Genomic DNA, 18535 nt, shown 5'->3' on the forward strand with positions numbered 1-18535 from the left:
GGGGGGGGGGGTGGGGGGTGGGTTACTTGCTCCATGCCAGGGGGGGGGTTCCTTACTCGTTGCAAGGGGTTGCAGGGTCCACAGCGCTCCCGGAATCCGCACTTCCGGGTAGCACTAGGTACTCTGCACTTCCCTGACAGACGCTAGAGGTAAAGGAGCACCTCCAGCGTTGGTCTCCTTCACAGTGGCGGCCATATTTGGAGGGGTGCAGGGTCTCTGTCAGCATGTGGACAGAGACTCTGCAGCCCTGCGGTGCAGACCCGTCCGTTTCCTCGTGCCCGGCAGCCCCCATCTCCCGATCCCTGCCACCGCAGCGCCCCCATCCCGCGTTAACGGCGAAAATAAATTTAATCGCTGTTAATGTGCTGGTGCTTTAACGTGATATTAACGCGTTAACGTGCCCAGCGCTAATTTATATCCTTCTGGAGATATGGCCTCCAGAACTGAACACAGTATTCCAGATGAGGTTGCACCAATGACCTATACAGTGGCATTATTACTTCTTTCTTTCTACTGCTGATACCTCTCCCTATGCAACCAAGCATCTGACTAGCCTTCTTCATTGCTACCTCCATGCCCTAGTGCAGGGCAGGGCAACACCGGCCCTCCAGATGTTGATGAACTACACATCCCAGCATGCCTTGCATCAGTTTCAGCATGGCCACATAGCAAAACTAATGCAAAGCATCCTGGGATGTGTAGTTCACTAACATCTGGAGGGCCGGTGTTGCCCAGCCCTGCCCTAGTGGATGGTAGGGCATGAACTACCGCCTGTTCTGTAACCACAGCTGAGAAAAAAAAAAACCTGTGTCAACCTTCTGCATTGTCGACCTATCGCCGGTCGACCTTCAGTCCCTGTCGACCTTTTGCCTGTGTACCTTCCGGTGGCAAACTAATGAGTGTCGACCTTTCTTGGGCCGACCTAACGACTACATTCTGCTGCTATTACACCTATTGATGCCTGACACTGGCTATGTGCTCAATGTTCTGGATCTTCCAGATTCTGTTGCTAACCACAGTGAGAGGTAAAGGGGAATTCTTTTTTTTCTCTCAGCCTTGCACTGGTTGCATGTTATACATTATATATCATACAGCATGGGTCTTCAACCTGTGGCCCTCCAGATGTTGTGAACCTACATGTTCCAACATGCATTGCCACATTTTTTCCTATAAGAGCATGCCAAAAATCCTCAGGGCATGCTGGGACATGTAGTTCCACAACATCTGGAGGGCCACAGGTTGAAGACCTGTGTCATACAGTGTTGTGTGACTGGATCATAAAGCCGTTAAGCACTTCTTCCCACTGCAATCTGGCTGAGCCAACATGAACGATGTGGCCTGTGACATTATTTACCACACTTCTATCATCCTATATTATTGTTCTTTTTCCCAAGTGTAAAGCATTGCAGATTATACTGACACAATATAAATAAAGAATAAATTGAGCGCACACACCCACACACACACACACCTTATTGCTAGTGTTGTGACCTTGTGTTACTGACTGAGTGGAGCAGTAGTGATGCTGTGTCTTATTCCCAGTGGGCACCAAGAAATTCCAGGAGGTAACTAGAAACGCCTTGCCGTACCTCTGGATAAAATTGTATATTGAGTGATATTTAGTGCTAAATGCAAATGTGACCTGCTAGCACTGTAATAGAGCACTACAAAAGCAAAACAAAGTCTCACTGTAACTCAGGACTGTGTAAGACCTTCGTCTTCTTTAGAAGGCTGATCGATCTTACATAAACATTTTGTTATCGGTGAGAATGTCAGATTTATTAGGATGTGGGCACTAGAAGCTGTCATACACACAGGCTTTGGCACAGCTGCACTGCCTGTGACTATTTCTGCGGACTGACTCTTTCCTCTCCCAGGTCAGCAGCCCGCCTATTTCCTGTCTACAGTTCCCCCCACCACCTCCTGCTCATTTCCTGTCTGACTAAATGCTCTATTTCTGGGGATTCTTTCAGCTGACGTATGCAGAGATCTGAGCCCACCTAAATTGTGCCAAAAAGTAGCTTGTCTTAGTTTCATTCCATAATTTGCTGCAGCTAACCCTTCAGGTTACATTACTCCAAACACGCTTGGAGGATGATGTTTGGCCACTTTCACTCTGGAAAACCTGCTTCATAAAACAAGAATTCCAAGAAGCTTTTAATCAACTATTTACTGCCCATTAAGTCTCAGTCTTCAAGTTATGTTAATACTGTACTAAAAAGGGGAAAAAAAACACCGGTACTCTTTACCTAGAACGGCGCCCATCGCGACCATCGTATGCACTAAAAAACGGGTGCGATGCGATGCCCGCGATTTCCCATAGGGATCAATGTTAAAAGTGAGATTGGACGCGATTTTAGTGTTCAATGCCTCAATGCCCGCGATTTTTCCATAGGAAACCATGTTAAATGGGCCACAGAGCCCAAATAGTCACCCTAAAGTCTGAAATGGCCCCCACAATTGTTAACGCCACCCCACGATCAACGTCAACCCGAAGCGTGGCGAACGCAGCGAGCCCGCGAGGGGCGGCGGTACGCGTCCTCCGACCTTTTCATACCCCCACTATCCACGTCGGCGTGGAGTTGAGAATAGAATAGTGTGGCGAGCGCAGCGAGCCACCGAGCCCGAAGCGTGGCGAGCGCAGCGCGCCCCGCGAGGGGACGCGGATACCTTCACAGGTAAACGCGTCCCTTCGCGGGCATCACAGGTATCCGCGTCCGCTCGCTGCGCTCGCCACACTATTCTATTCTCAACTCCACGCCGACGTGGATAGTGGGGGTATGAAAAGGTCGCCACGCTTCGGGTTCACATTGATCGTGGGGTGGCGTTAAAAATTGTGGGGGCCATTTAAGACTTCAGGGGGACTATTAGGGCTCTGTGGCCCATTTAACATTGTTTCCTATGTAAAAATCGCGGGCATTGAGGCATTTAACACTAAAATCGCGTCCAATCTCACTTTTAACATTGATCCATATGGGAAAATCGCAGGTATCGCGTCGCACCCGTTTTTTATGTGCATGCGATGGCCGCGATTTTTTACCCCCGACGCCCGCGATGCCAATCGCGGGCGCCGTTCTAGGTAAAGAGTACTATCAGCAGTAGTGAGTAGCTATGTTTTCGTGTACAATCATAAAATGCATGAACAAATGCTGGCAATGGGGAACGGCAACTGGAACAGAGCCCTTGGGAAGAATAGACAGAAGGAAGGAACAATGCAACTTCCTGCAAATCGGGTTTCCTTCCCAGCAGCCACCGCTGAGGCTACTCCATAGAATGTACTGCCCACAAAAAACAATACACACCTGCACAGCACTGCAACATACTCTTATTATGTGAATTCCATTTAAATGTAAGCTCTTCTGCGTAGGGTCCTCCTGTTTCATCCATCCCCATATGATCACTAACTCAGACATATGCGTTTGGCAAACTATGCCTGCCCAATTGATGTCAAGTATGTTTCAAATATATTATTTTGTTGCCTCGTATCATAACTATGTACAGCGCCATAGAAATGTGTTACTCCTTAAATAAATATGCTAATAATATTTATGATTATTCAGGTGTAGAATAGATCAGGATTTTGTGTTTGTATGAACTAGGCAGCACAGACGGTGTAATGGTTAGCATTACTGCATCACTAAGGTCATGGGTTCAATTCCCACCATGGCCGTAACTATGCCTGCGTGGGTTTCCTCCCACAATCCAAAAATATAGTAGTAGGTTCATTGGCTAACAACAAAATTAACCCTACAATGTCTGTGTGCGCATGTACATGTGGTAGGGAATATAGATTGTACGCTACACTGGGGCAGGGACTGTTCAAATATTCTCTGTAAAGCGCTGCAGAATATGTGTGCGCTATATAAATAACTGTAAAAGAAACTGTCAAAAATACATGAAAATTAGATTTAAAACAATCTACTACTAATACACTAGTAGTAGTTTGTTTATTTATAAGGCACCACAAAGTGTCCGCAGCGCCGTACATAGCAAACAAAAAACAAGTTACAAGGTAACGTACAGGGTGTGCTGCTAAAATAGGGGTATAGCTGGTAGAACTAAAATCAGCATCAGTTCTGAAGTAGGTGTCGAAATTGTCAAGGAGACTGAAGATGAAATAGAGGACAGGGCAGGAGCACTGGTGAGGAAAAGAGGTAGGGTGAGTACATGAGGAAGGAGGGCCCTGCTCATAAGAGTTAACAGACTATAAGGAGGTGAGTGGACGAACGAAAAACAATAGGATAAGTGGGAACGGATGGAGGGGTATGGTAGGCAGGATAGGAGGACCGAAAGAGGTTCGGAGGAGGAGGGATAGGCTTGGTGGAAGAAGTGGGTTTTGAGGGAGCGCTTGAAGGAGGTAAGGGAATCAAAAAGCCTGATGGGTGGCGGGAGGTTGTTCCAGTGCAGGGGGGCAGCGTGAGAGAAGTCTTGGACCCGGGAGTGGGAAGAGGTGATTAGGTGAGAGGTCAGGCGGCGGAGAGAAGAGGACGGGAGGGAGTGTGGATAGAGTTATCATGTGTAGGTAGTGGACACCATAGAGGGAGAAAGTGTCGGGATTCCGAACGCTGGGATTCCGACCGCCGGGATTATAACTGCATCCCCACACATTATGGGGGAAATTTACTAAAGGAAATTTGTAAAAAATAGGTGTATTTGTATCCAGAAATACACTTATTTTCAACATTTACTATCCCGAAAATACGGCAATTCGTATTCATATTGATAGCACATCAATACGACTACGAATTGCCGTATTTTCGGGATAGTAAATGTCAAAAATAAGTGTATTTCTGGATACAAATACACCTATTTTTTTACAAATTTCCTCCTATATGTCTAGTGTCTGTGTGGCTCCAAAACAAGCAAGTGAAACCACATCAACTAGCTTTCGAAGCATTTACTTTGAGCATGCTTACACTGCCATCTGTACGCAGCAAGTGAAACTACATCTATCAGCTTTTGAAGCATTTTCTTCGAAAGGGCTTACAAGTATGTATGTATACATCTCTATCGATTTCAATAACCCAATAATCAATAATTTCAGGCACTCAAACGATGATCTAATGGTTTAAAATACTTTAACCCTTGGCTTGCAGCTTGGCTTATAATTAAATAGCTCTGGCATAAAATACGAAACTACAACTGCCCAGTAAGCCCCCTGGCTAACGGAATCGCACAATAAGAGATGAATGTATAATAAATCTGTCTATAGTGCTTTATCTAGTTTGGAGCTGTGTGTGACATCATTGGGTGTAGTGTGTGCGCCTGACTATTGGGGAGTGACTAAAAATGAAAACAGGCAAAGAGGCTGCAGAAACAGGTATCAATTTGTCAATGGGCTGCTTAGTGGGTTAACAAACCACACTGAGAAATGATTTTACTGCGTCTGGTACCTTTTGTGGTTGGAATATAGAACCCATAGAAGATATTACCCAAAATATCTGCACCAACCCAGCAGTATGCTTAATGTGCTCTCTAAGTTAAGACCTTAACTCTCTCTGTTTTTCAACTTCATGCAATCTAATGCCTTTGTTCAATGTACCATGTTTTTGATGTATTTTAAGCGACTGAGTCCTATGGGAGAAAAGCCCTATATAAATAAAATTATTATTATTGACAACTCTATGGTATGCAGTCGTTAGATCTACAATGTCTAGGTCAACAGTCAAAAGGTCAACAAGCCTATTGTTCCATGTAAAGGGACGCGGTACACTTAGACGGTGTACATAACGACCTATGTCGACATAGGCACCTAAAAAAAACCCTGCAAGACTCATGTTGACCTTTTTCATGTCGACCTTGTGACCCGGTCAACCTTATGACTATCGACCTTATGACCCTTTCGACCAATAGTGGTCGACTAAGACATTAGATCTAATATACCGTAACCAACTCTACAATGACATGTTGAGAGAACGTGAATTTCATCTATTGCCACTTACTCCATGATAAACAGTAAGAAAAACCTTTCAGGCCAAGCTCTCAAAACCAATTAAAGGATGCTGGCCTGGGCACTTACCCTATATGATTGGTCCGTAGTGATATTTCCAGTTCACGCAGTACTTTAGTAGACTCTTGGACTCTTCTTCTGAATTTCTAGAATATATTAGAAAAACATTCTTTTAAAAAGTGGTTTTAGCAGGTCGGGAGAGGTGTAGAAACCTAGAAATCTAATTGAGTTTTTGGTAAAAACAATCATGTATAATTTTTGGTTCCCTATTTATCCAACAAAATTTAAAGGGATAAGGTCATTAGGTAGACCCTATAAAGGTCAACATACACTGGGTCGACCACCGAAGGTCAATACCTGAATAGATAGACATGGCTAAGGTCGACAGGGTTGGAAGGTCGACACAAGCATTAGGTTAATATGAGTTTAAAAAAAAAAAATTAAGCTGACATGTGCCGACAGGCGGTATTTCATGCCCTACCATCCACTAGGGCATGGAGGGAGAATAAAATAGTCTACCAAGCACAGCGAGCCATGCGAGGGGATGCGGTACATTATGATGGTGTCCATGGTGACTATGTCGACATTCGGGACAATCAAAGTGCAAAACTCATGTCGACCATTTGACTGTCAACATTGTCATCGTCTGCATGTTTGTGTTGACCGCCCAGCCCTGTCGACCTAGTTCAGGTGTTGGCGTTCAGTTGTCGACTCAATGCATGTCGACCTAAAGTTTATCGACTTAATGACCCATACCCAATTTGAAAACTTGCACAAATAACCGTTTAATTTTCCTCTTATTTATATAATAAACAGCACAGATTTCATTACTTAAGGTGTGTATACACGGGGGCGATATTGGCTGAAATCGCTGGCAATAGTCGCTGAGTGACCATATTGCCAGTGATTTGGAGTGCTGTTGGCGATAAATCGCCAGCTGCGCGCTCCAGTGTGCACTCCCTAATGGTCGCTGGTCCAGCAGCTTCCCCCGGTGCTGAGCAGGTGGTCAGCGAAGATCAGCGGCAGAAGGATTCCCTTCTGCTGCTGCTCCCTCCTCCCTTCGCGTCCCTCCCCCCTTCTTCGCTGCTGCTCCCTCCCTCCTCCATTCGGGCCTCTCTCCCCCCGCCGCATGATAGCAGCAAGCAGATGCTGCTGCACCCACCCCCTGACAGTAGCAGTGTCTCCTTTCCATCGGCGACACTGAGCAATTTGATTGCTGGCAATATATCGCTAGAAATCATATTGCACCGTGTGTACACACCATTAGACATAACAGCAATGAATGTTTAGGTGTAACATTTACGTAACATTTGGGTATGGTTGAAACACTAGAATAACACTATGTCAACATCCACAACGTTGACATTATGACCATGTTGAAATGTAGACATGCTAAATGTCGATATGCAAACAATGCCGATATTCTGGATCGACACAGATTTCTACACCTCTTCTGTGTTTAGCTTATAAAATCTTCATAGAAATTTCATGCAACCCATTATTAAAAGTCCAGACCCTGCAACACAAACTCAAGAATCCACTGATAGCACACGTGACCCCAGACTATCAGTCTAGTAGGATTAGATAGCCCATACGTAAATACAATATATATATATATATATATACAGTATATATATATATATATATATATATATATATATATATATATATATATATATATATATATAAAGGAATAGAGAAGACGCACCAATGAGCAGAATGTAACAATACTTTACTTATGTAACAAGGCTCACATACATTGGGGTTAAAAATCTTATGCTTGCCAGCCAGATAATTTATCACCGTCACAGCCCGGACATCAGTGTGAAGGAAGCACCGCCACTCAGCTACCGCCGTCAAGCCGCAGACCAGGGAACAGCGCACACCGAGTCGGAAGGATCGCCGGCTGGATCGCAGGTGGAAGCAGGACGTCTCCACGTCGGACCAAGAAGAAGCCACGCCCAACGCGTTTCGTCACACTGTAGGACTTCGTACACCCCCTGACGAAGTCCTACAGTGTGACGAAACGCGTTGGGCGTGGCTTCTTCTTGGTCCGACGTGGAGACGTCCTGCTTCCACCTGCGATCCAGGCGGCGATCCTTCCGACTCGGTGTGCGCTGTTCCCTGGTCTGCGGCTTGACGGCGGTAGCTGAGTGGCGGTGCTTCCTTCACACTGATGTCCGGGCTGTGACGGTGATAAATTATCTGGCTGGCAAGCATAAGATTTTTAACCCCAATGTATGTGAGCCTTGTTACATAAGTAAAGTATTGTTACATTCTGCTCATTGGTGCGTCTTCTCTATTCCTTTGCAAGTTTTCCCCCGCTGGATCATTGGCACGATCCCAGAGAGAGACTGCACACATTTGGGACTTTGATGTGGACTTATACCTGAAAAAACACTAGGACTTTGCGCTGGGTATCTCTGTGTTTTGTGTGTATATATATATATATATATATATATATATATATATATATATATATATATATATATATATATATATATATATATATATATATATATATATATATATATATATATCTATATGTCAACAGTCTGGCCCGGCACACCTCCTATAAGATCAGCTGTCTGGGTGCCTTCACACGAGTTAAATGTAATGTACAGTTTCCAGTGCGGCACTCCAAGAATACTCCAATACGATTAGTAAGCTTCAACCATTTATTGGAAGCTTTCAACGGCAACGTTTCAATGCCACGGCAGGATCAGCCTGATGACAATGCCCGCCATGGCATTGAAACGTTGCCGTTGAAAGCTTCCAATAAATGGTTGAAGCTTACTAATCGTATTGGAGTATTCTTGGAGTGCCGCACTGGAAACTGTACAATATATATATATATATGCTGTTGCTTTAGTTGGGATGAATTTAAACAGAATATGCTTTTCTTTAAAGGAATAGTAGAAATAGTAATAGGGAGTTATACAATGTTGGATATAGACTGTTGCAACGTTCCAGACAGCCGGAATCACGGACAATCCATCATCAATTCGACAGTCTGTATTCAATGTTCCAACTGTCGGAAGTCGGCATACACGTGAATTGTGAAAAACCATGTGTATTTGGTTGAAAACGGCCGCGGATTCAACAATTCAGTGGTCATTTTTTTTGACCATGCAGATTAAACTTTTTAGAAATCGTATCTGACAGGCTTCAATGCGGTCGGTCAGAAACGGACACATTAAGTAGATGTGTGCCAAAATTTTAGACTCTGTGACCAGCTCCTGACCTGTTCAACAGTTGCGGAGACTGCTTGGAATTGTCTACCTGAGAAATTACAGACATGTGTGTAGCACAATGCACCAGGTCAGACATACAGTAAAACATTGGAGGAGCAGGGTATAATATGATAAATTACTGTCTGACAGGAAATAACAGCTCACTGTAGGGAAGAGAACAACAACACTCCTAATTACAGTCATTGTATGGGGATATTAAAGGGCCACCAGGAGCAGCTACTTGCACAAAGGAAGATAGCTGAACTGGACAAGATCAAGCCACCCAACACTTGAACTAAGACAGTAGTCAGATCATTTACAGCCTACCTGGTGCCTGCTTGTGGGGACAGATCACTGTACATACAGTTTAAAAGCCTTTGGAGGATATGCAATCTGCCGCCGTTATTTCCAACGTGGGAAATAGTAGCTGCTCCCTATTCAATGCTGTCATTAACAACAGCATTGATGCAGTATGACGGCAGAACGGGCCCGACTTCAGAAGCGGTCAGGCATGTTCTGCCGATAAAGGCCGTGGATTGTCGTTATCCAGGCCGCAGATCGACAATCCACGCCCGTTTTCGTGGCCACGACCCCTTTGCGCACATCGGCAGTCGGGACATTGAATCCCGTCTGTCGTTATGCGGTCAATCTAACCGCAAACGGGCCTGGATCACGGCTGTCGGCAGGTATCGACAGCCGCGATCCAACATTGCATACCCCCCTTTATTTTATAACAAAATCAATATAGCTGATAATGATTATCTTTAATTTAATAACATGATATATATTTTTTTTGTTTTTGTTTTTATCTGGAAGCCATTTTCCATCAGCAAAGCCTTCCTTCTCAAAGATCTGTAATGACTCCACCTAGTGGTGGATACAATCAGTGACAGAGGTGAATGGACCCTCACAGAAAAGTTTTTTGAAACCGTTGAATCACATAACAATTCAAACAAAAATCAAAGACAAAAAACAGAACAATATAATATTGCACGAACGAGCACACATAACTTGCTCACCTTTCGTGTAACGCCCGGATCTAAAAAAGATTGTAGTTTCTGGATGTAGGTATGTGGCGGATTCTTCACTTGAAATCTTTCCTAATTGTAATAAAATATAATATGGTTACACTGCAAATGGAGATTTTAAACAAACTTAATGAACAGTTAAGAAATGTGTTGTGTATATGGCAGATACTTAAGATAAACATCCTCCCAGATATAATTTTCCTTCTTAGAAGTCACTGACTAGTTCAGGAACCAAATAAAGACACGGGTGACACATGTCATGTGATAAAATCAAAAGGCGACTTCTACTTTCCCTATATTTTACATCAAACAGAAATGTAATATTTGCTGTTGTGAGGATAATATCAATGCCAGTTATACATTTATAAACAGAGGTTTTATATTAAAAAAAACACCTTGAAAAAGTCCTCTGAGGAGGAAGAAACGCGTTGGTGGTGGACTGTATATGGACTTCAAAGGAGACAGTGGACCCCGGTTCTGATACAGAGAAAGTGCCCAGCTGTATTGCCTGTGCGGGATATACTTTAAAAGCGATTGGAACTGGTGACTTCTCAGTTCCCACAGGACCCGGTAATTCCCAGTCTCTGCTCTATTTGGATACCCATGCACTTTATTTATAGTGCGAATTTGTTTTTAACAAATAACTTTCAGCTGATGTTTTTATTGTTTACTGCTGTTAAATCATGTGTTTGTGAATTACATACTTCACTATTGCATGTATTTATTCCTCCATATGTGCTGAGTGGATTTGAGAAAAATATCAGTGATACAAGATTCCAAGCGCCGGATAAGTGCCTTTCTCAATTTTTGTTCACATGACGTTTTGTATTAAAATCACTATTATAATGGGAATATCAACTGCTTACTGTAAAATGTATTCAAAATTACTGCTGTGTTCTGTGACCATATAAAAAATGCAACCCGCTGTTATAGGTTACGGAGCTCAGAGGACACATCAAATACAGTTAGATTACAGTGGGGTAATGACAACAACCAAGTTACCATTTGATACAAAGTTGCTTGGGAAATAGCTTGAAACTCATTTTTGTATTATATTAAAGTAAATCAATAAACACATTAAAACCTCAAACCCAGTTGGAGTTTTTAACAATAGTAATAGCACTCAAACGGTAGGGGAGTGCATCCCCACACCTACAAGCAGTTCAAGAAGGGAGAATTGCAACACCATGTTTTAGGCTCTGCCTGTTCACCTTATTTTCGCTGAATCAGAAGAGATTGTACTGAGGCCAATGGAATATTCCTTAGAAAAAGCAAAGTAAAAATGGAATCATTCCTTTATCAGAGACTATTTTGCAGGCTTCCATCCTTTTGTACCAGCTGGCTCCCATCGATATCAGTCTGGCAGTGCTCATCATCAAAGAATTCATTGGTTCCAGTCCGACAGTGTTCATCGTAGTATTCATCGGTTTAATTCTGAAAGTATTCATCCGTTCCAGTCCTGCAGTATTTACCCTTCTTCAGTTCCAGGCTGAAAATATTCTTTGTAGCATGGTTTCTTGTCCAGAAGCATTCATTATAGTATTCAGAAAATCCAGTCCAGAAGTACAGTATCCATCATAGTATCTATTGTTTCCAATCCAATAATGTCTTCACCTATTCTATTGCAGGGATTGTTGGGCTCATTCAGCTTGGATTTCCAATCAACGAATTTGCAAATCGAGCAATTACCACCAAATCACTGTGCATGCAAACTGCATGCACGAGGACGATTAACGAAAGGAAATGCATATTGATCGTAAACACAATGTGGTTGGACTTTGACAGAATTCAACTGCTTGGAAGTGGAAACCTGATGTTTTTCAGTTTTGGCTGAAAAATATAGTGTTTTTAGGGATGTTTGTTCTGTCAGGGCAGGCCTCATTCAGCCTCATTCAGCCACAGATTAATGGAACGGTCAGAGTTTCTCACATTTGCACAGACTGAAAAACCTTTCGATGGTTCAGGAATTACAATTCAGTTAGCAATTCTCACGCAAATTTACAGGGGGTGGTTTTCTTTTTGTCTTGGAGAAGGCTAACCACTTGCAGTCAACTGCAACTTTGCACATTAGCGATCCAAGATGAAGTAGCCCCTTTGTCTGGTATTGCTCAACAGATCTAGTCAGTTACAGGGCCAAATATGTAATACAAGTATTGCAACAAGTGTCATTGAAACGGTTGTTAAAAATTATTTCAAGCATTCAAAACAGTCATTGGTCTCTTAATTCATGTTTAGCACTTATACAGATAATGACAAAAACACAGTATTAAATGAAAAAATATTGATAAAAGGCCCATATTCACATCTGATCACAGTACAAATTTGTTCTCAAAATGGGCAAAACCATATGCACTGCAGGTGGGGCAGATGTAACATGTATAGAGAGTTAGATTTGTGGGAGTTATTTTGTTTCTGTGCAGGGTAAATACTGGCTGCATTATTTTTACACTGCAAATTAGATTTCAGTTTCAACACACCCCACCCAAATCTGCGCATGTTACATCTGCCCCACCTGCAGCGCACATGGTTTTGCCCATTTTGAGAACAAATTTGTACTGCGACCAGATCTGAATAAGGGCTAAAATCTCTAAACTTAAGGGCAATAGTATAGGCCATAATATTCAGGCATATAGTCACAGCATCACATCACCTAATGAACCATATCACGCTCCAAACAATGTACACAGTGTAGATGTCTAACACAGGGGTTCTCAAACTCGGTCCTCAGGACCCTACAAAGCTCATGTTTTCCAGGTCACCCGTCATGTGCAGTCATTACTGACTGAAACATTTTAAAAATATCCACAGGTGGAGCTACTTATTTCACTTGTGATTCTCGGAGGAAACCTGCAAAATATGCACTGTGTGGGGTCCTGAGGACTGAGTTTGAGAACCTGTGGTCTAACGTATGTATGTATGTATGTATGTATGTATGTATGTATGTATTTCATAAAATATGGGATAGATGGCTAAAATCCCCCTTTTACCGATCCCCTCGGAATTCTTAGAGATGTAATCTATAGTGCTCCATACGTTAGACTACAGTTCATCAAACTTGGACCTCAGGACAATCGGGCCACCCTGACCTTTGCTAGCATGCATAAATAAATAACATACCACTGTGTGCTTTTGTCTAACATTTATAACGGAGGATTTTAATAGAATGCATTTACACATTAAATTTGGGCCAATATTGGAGTTTACCTATATATAGTTCTGGCTTTGTTAAGCAGGTGGTCAGTAATATATTTTAGGGTAGACCAGAGGTTCCCAAAAGTGGTCCTAAAGGCACTTTAACAGTCCAAGTTTTAGATATATCCATGCTGGACAAAGGTGACTTAATTAGTACCTCATTCAACCTGGGGTGCCTTGAGGACTGCATTTGGGAACCTCTGGGGCAGAGTATAGTGCTGTTTTAGACCTTTAGCTCACTTTTTATGATTAGGTTGATGTACAGCTGGACAGACTGAATGCTGCTGCCACCTGAGTGGGGGAGTATTGGCGGCATTGCCCACAGTACTCAAATAAAAATGGAGGTACAGTGTTACAATAATTTACTTTGTGACCTGAACTACTCGAGTTTCAGCTATAGCCACAGTTTGAGATCGAACTCCGCTTGATATCCAATAATAGCTTGGTACTTATTCCGAACACATACCTCCCAACATGACCCTCTCCAGGTGGGACACAATGCTCTTTCCCTGGACTTCCCCCTTAGTTTATGACTGCCATCACCTGTGTTGAAGCACCATTCTGATCAATTAACCTGTTTAAAACAGGGGTTGGCAATTATAAATTAGGAGGAAAGTCCAGGAGCAGAGCATTGTGTCCCTCCTGGAAAGGGTCATGTTGGGAGGTATACCAAATCATTTGCTAGAATACAGTGCTACTGCCATATTCTGAATTCATCACAGAAAGTCTCCTTTACATATAAACATTTCTAAGCTTCATTTGTAAAAAATAAATGGCACTAGACTAAACCCTACCTGGTCACAGATGAGATCCCATTTTTTCTCATTGTCGTATTGGCGCAGGAGTCGTGCCTTGTCTGGGGGGAGATTCATGGAACTCTGGAAAAAGAGAATCAATGTGTATAAGCATTAGTACAGAAACACTGACCAACGTCGGACAAAGTCCCCTATTCTAATTGCCACACTCCCCTGCGTGTTCACGATGGTGAGCGACTGCACATATACCATTATGCGCATGTGAAGCCACTTGGTGGGAGCAACAAACTGCTTGTTCACCATCCCGTTTGCACCTAGCAGTGCGGGCGGGCTGCGGCGAAGGGACATGCCCATTGAAATATTAAGGATATGGATAGTCGGCATGCAGAAGGGGGGGGGGGGGGCGGTAGTGTGGGCGAATTTCGCAGCTTTGCGTGTCAACCAGAAAATAACCTCCATAGTTACAACAAATACTAAAAACAGATACACTGGCTACTTCAGTTCAGAAAACAACCATACCAAACACAATTCATTATAAGTCTAATAATATATGTACATTATTGCTCATAATTGATAATTATCCAACTATTTTCTATTGATTTTCTAAATAGTTTTTTCTAAAGCCATATATGGGTGCATTTATAAAGAGCAGTAGCCAAAAGATCGACAGAGTCAAAAGGTCAAAATTCAAAAGGTAGACTCATGACAAGTTCGACATGAGTTTTGCCATGAATTTTTTTTTAAACCGGCTTGTTCTTACTTCGCCATGTCGGCATAGAGGGAGTATATGTCATGTCGGCACCATGCCTAGCATAGCGAGGCACCGAGCCCGAAGATGCAGTGAGTACACCCTACACTAACTTTTGGCAGTTGTCGACATGGACACCAAAACATTTGAAATACTCATGTCTACCATTTCATGTCAATAGATTGACTGTCTATCTAATAATCCACACCCATTTGCACAATGCCCTGTTGTCATCAGTTTGCCTTTTAAATTCTGTCTTGTGCTCGGTGAGCCAATTAGTGTGTCCTATGAGCTATTATGGAACATTTAACGTGAGCTTATTCCTGATATATGATATTCTAGCGGTCATGGAATAATTCATATTACAGTCTTCTCTCCTCCATGAGTCCCAAAATGACACCTCCCCATCCTAAAGTGCTTTTTATTTTTTCATGCATGTGCGCTAGAAAAGACATCATATTACTTGTTTAAATTGCATATCCACACGGATTTATTTCTATTGTGCATACATTTGTTACTGGTTTACAATCAACACTACTTATTATGTGGTTCTACAATAAACGAGCATGTGATAATCACAAAAAGTTCACAAAACTATGAATGTACTGTATGTATGCTGCAAATCCCAGGACACAAGAGCTGGATTAGAACACTGCTTCCTGGCAAACAAAATGGAACACCCAGCTCATCCCCAACTCACACGCCCCAAGCCCTGCTTCGACATTTGGAAAGCAGCGGTTTTGTTTGTGCCTCGCCTCAGTTAAGAGAGCTTATTACTGCTGTAAAGGGAGTTTCCTGACTGGAGCTGCTGCTAGTTATCAGATCAATCAGCACAGCCTCTGAAGCGGACAAGAACAGTTCCCACACTGAAATGTCCCGCAGTGTGAACGGGGATGCTGGACATCTTATCAGCAAAGTGTACTATACAGGAATTTCAGCCTAGATCAGGGCTGTTCAACTGGTCCTTCAAGGATTTTGGTGGCCTTCTCTAAAGCTGCCAACTCGGACAGGCTACTGTATGATGTTCCTAATGTAATGGTCAATGGCATGCAAGCACAGAGTGGTCAAATAACTGCAGTCCTTTTTATCTAAATACCTAGTAGTAGTATGTTTATTTATAAGGCGCCGCAAAGTGTCCGCAGCGCCGTACATAGCAAACAAAAAAAACAAATTACAAGGTAATGTAAAGGGTGTGTTGAAAGATACAGTATAAATAGGGGTATAGCTGGTGGAACTAAAATCAGCATAAGTTTAGAAGTAGGTGTCAAAATTGTCAAGGAGACTGAAGATGAAGTAGAGGAAGGGAAGAACAGGACAGGAGCACAGGTGAGGTAATGAGGTAGGGTGAGTACGTTAGGAAGGAGGGCCCTGCTCATAAGAGTTAACATACTAAAAATAGGTGGGTGGACGAACGAAATACAATAGGATAAGTAGGAATAGACACAAAAATCTAGAAATATGGATCATAGGGTTGAAAATAATTAGGCAGATGTCGACTCCAAATAGGTCGGCATGCACAAGCAAATTGTTTTGTGCACATGCACTCCAAATGAGTGTGCCGCTTTGCATGCCATGTCTCAGACACGATCATTCACAATTGTAGACCATTTGGATGGTAAAGTATGAAGAAAAAAAAAAAAAAACTTAGAACATTTTCATGTGTTGCCCATTACAGTGTCAACCTTTTGCTGGTTTCAATCTACTGTTCATGTTCACCAGTAGGGGTCGACCTACAGTCTGGATCCCCAACTCAATTTAGCCACACATTTGGATGGTGAAATGGGATGATATCTGGGTGCCCAGGCCAATCACCTCAGACTCCATGCTTATGTGCGGATAGCAGACTTAGCGGGGTAATCAGACCAGGATTCCGACAGTCGGAATAAAGGCCGTTTTCTGTTCCTTCAGAAACTCGATAGTTGGTATTCAATGTACCGACTGTGAAGTCTTGGAGAGTCAGCAAATCAGCAAAATGGCCACGAATTCCTCAATCTGTGGCTGTCTCCAACAAAACAGATCCAAATGATTTTGAAGTCGGATCTGTTTGGTCAGAACCGGCCTTCAATGCTGTCGATAAAGGCAGCATTGAATAGGCAACAGCCGCTATTATCACCGGTGGAAATATTGCCCAGGTCTGAATACCCCCCATAGGAAGATGTTAGTGATTCTGGCATGTACATGTGCCTGGAGAGGGGAGACCCGGGACATAAACATATGCCCAGGACAGTAATGCCATGTTCATGTAACTACAAACACATGCTGCCCGACAACCAAATGCCCATCCATATGACAATGAGGACGTTCACCAGATTAGCTGAAAACTGAATTAGTTGTCTGCGAATGCACTGCCGATGCTAAACATTCACTGCATAAACGGTTTTAACAAAATGTTATCATTACTCCCATATATGCATACACAAGAGTCTAGAGATATTTATGATGTAAAAGGCTTTTTAAAAATTGTATCGGTGGCAAACATTAGATTTTGCAATTCAAAACAAATGGTTAAAAACTTGGGTACCGCTGAAAATGAGGAGTGTAGAGCTCAGCATATAGCTGTATGATGATATTTTGTATATACTGTATGTGAGTTTAGGAACACCTTCATCAACAATAACGATAGTATTTGCAGCCAATAATGACCAGACAGGGGGGGAAATGTACTAAGCCCTGGAGAGTGATAAAGTAGAGAGAGGTAAAGTGCCAGTCAGTCAATCAGCTCCTATCACTTTAAAGGTGGTGTTTAAAAAAAAAATACATTTAGAAGCTGATTGGTTGGCACTTTATCTCACTCCAAGCTTTGATACACTTTACAGACTATGAGGTAGATTTATTAAGCTCGGTGAAGTGATAAAGTGTCTGTTTTTTTTCACCAGCCAATCAGCTCCTACCTGTCATTTTTCCTCCCCTCTCATTATGTTTATAAATATGGTGTGCAGTCCAGTTCCCCACTCTTCCCCAAATATTTTGTGTATATATTGTACACTTGAAGGGAAGGTTCCTTCATTCTGGCACTGGCACCCCTCCCATCTACCCTCAGGTGTATTAATTAACACAGGTTCCTATAGTTGTTAATATGGGCTCTATTTGAAGGTAAGACCTAGATAATTTTATATAATGTGTTAGCATTAGAAATGTTAGGGACCCATCTAATGAAGTTCACCTGGACGCGGTGGATGGACCCATATATTTGCGCAAATGTGTGCTAAGAACTTCAATTATACTCCATGTTAATTGTAAGAGTTTATCAAAATTATTTTTACTATCAGTGAGTGTGCATCAGTATTGTTATTTTTTCCCTCTATGGTACTAGAAGCCTTAACTTGGTAGCACCTCTCACTATGTTTATAAATATGGTGTGCAGTCCAGTCCCCCCCTCTTTCCCATTTTTCAAACCAAGCCTGTAACTTCACCGTTAGGAGCTGATTGGCCGGTGATAAAAAACAGATACTTTATCACTTCACCGAGCTTAATAAATCTGCCCCTATGTTTGAAAAATAACAGGAGCTGAATCAACATGACAGCAGTGTTGTTGTTATTATTATTCTTTATTTATTTATAGGACGCCAAAAGAGTTCCACAGCGCCCAATTATGCCCCTTTCCCACTGCAGCTAAAAAACGGTAAATT

The 18535-nt window shown here is 42.5% G+C and overlaps 1 protein-coding gene across 7 annotated transcripts in view; it reads right to left on the reverse strand.

Annotated features, from left to right (window-relative positions):
• FMNL3 (formin like 3) overlaps nucleotides 1-18535 on the reverse strand; it is a 112874-nt gene that overhangs the window by 38785 nt on the left and 55554 nt on the right. For all 7 annotated transcript variants that reach the window (XR_014469750.1, XR_014469751.1, XR_014469752.1 and 4 more), the window contains exons 2-4: nucleotides 14198-14281; nucleotides 10203-10283; nucleotides 6020-6096 (exon numbers count right to left, since the gene is read on the reverse strand). Coding sequence is in view for 4 of the 7 variants with exons in the window: in XM_083169039.1 (XP_083025165.1) it covers nucleotides 6020-6096; nucleotides 10203-10283; nucleotides 14198-14281 (242 nt within the window). In the remaining 3 variants the exon portion in view is untranslated. The remainder of the gene's footprint in view (nucleotides 1-6019; nucleotides 6097-10202; nucleotides 10284-14197; nucleotides 14282-18535) is intronic.

The sequence above is a fragment of the Crinia signifera genome, chromosome 2 (assembly GCF_055691185.1).
Source record: "Crinia signifera chromosome 2, ASM5569118v1, whole genome shotgun sequence".
Classification (NCBI taxonomy): Eukaryota; Metazoa; Chordata; class Amphibia; order Anura; family Myobatrachidae; genus Crinia; species Crinia signifera.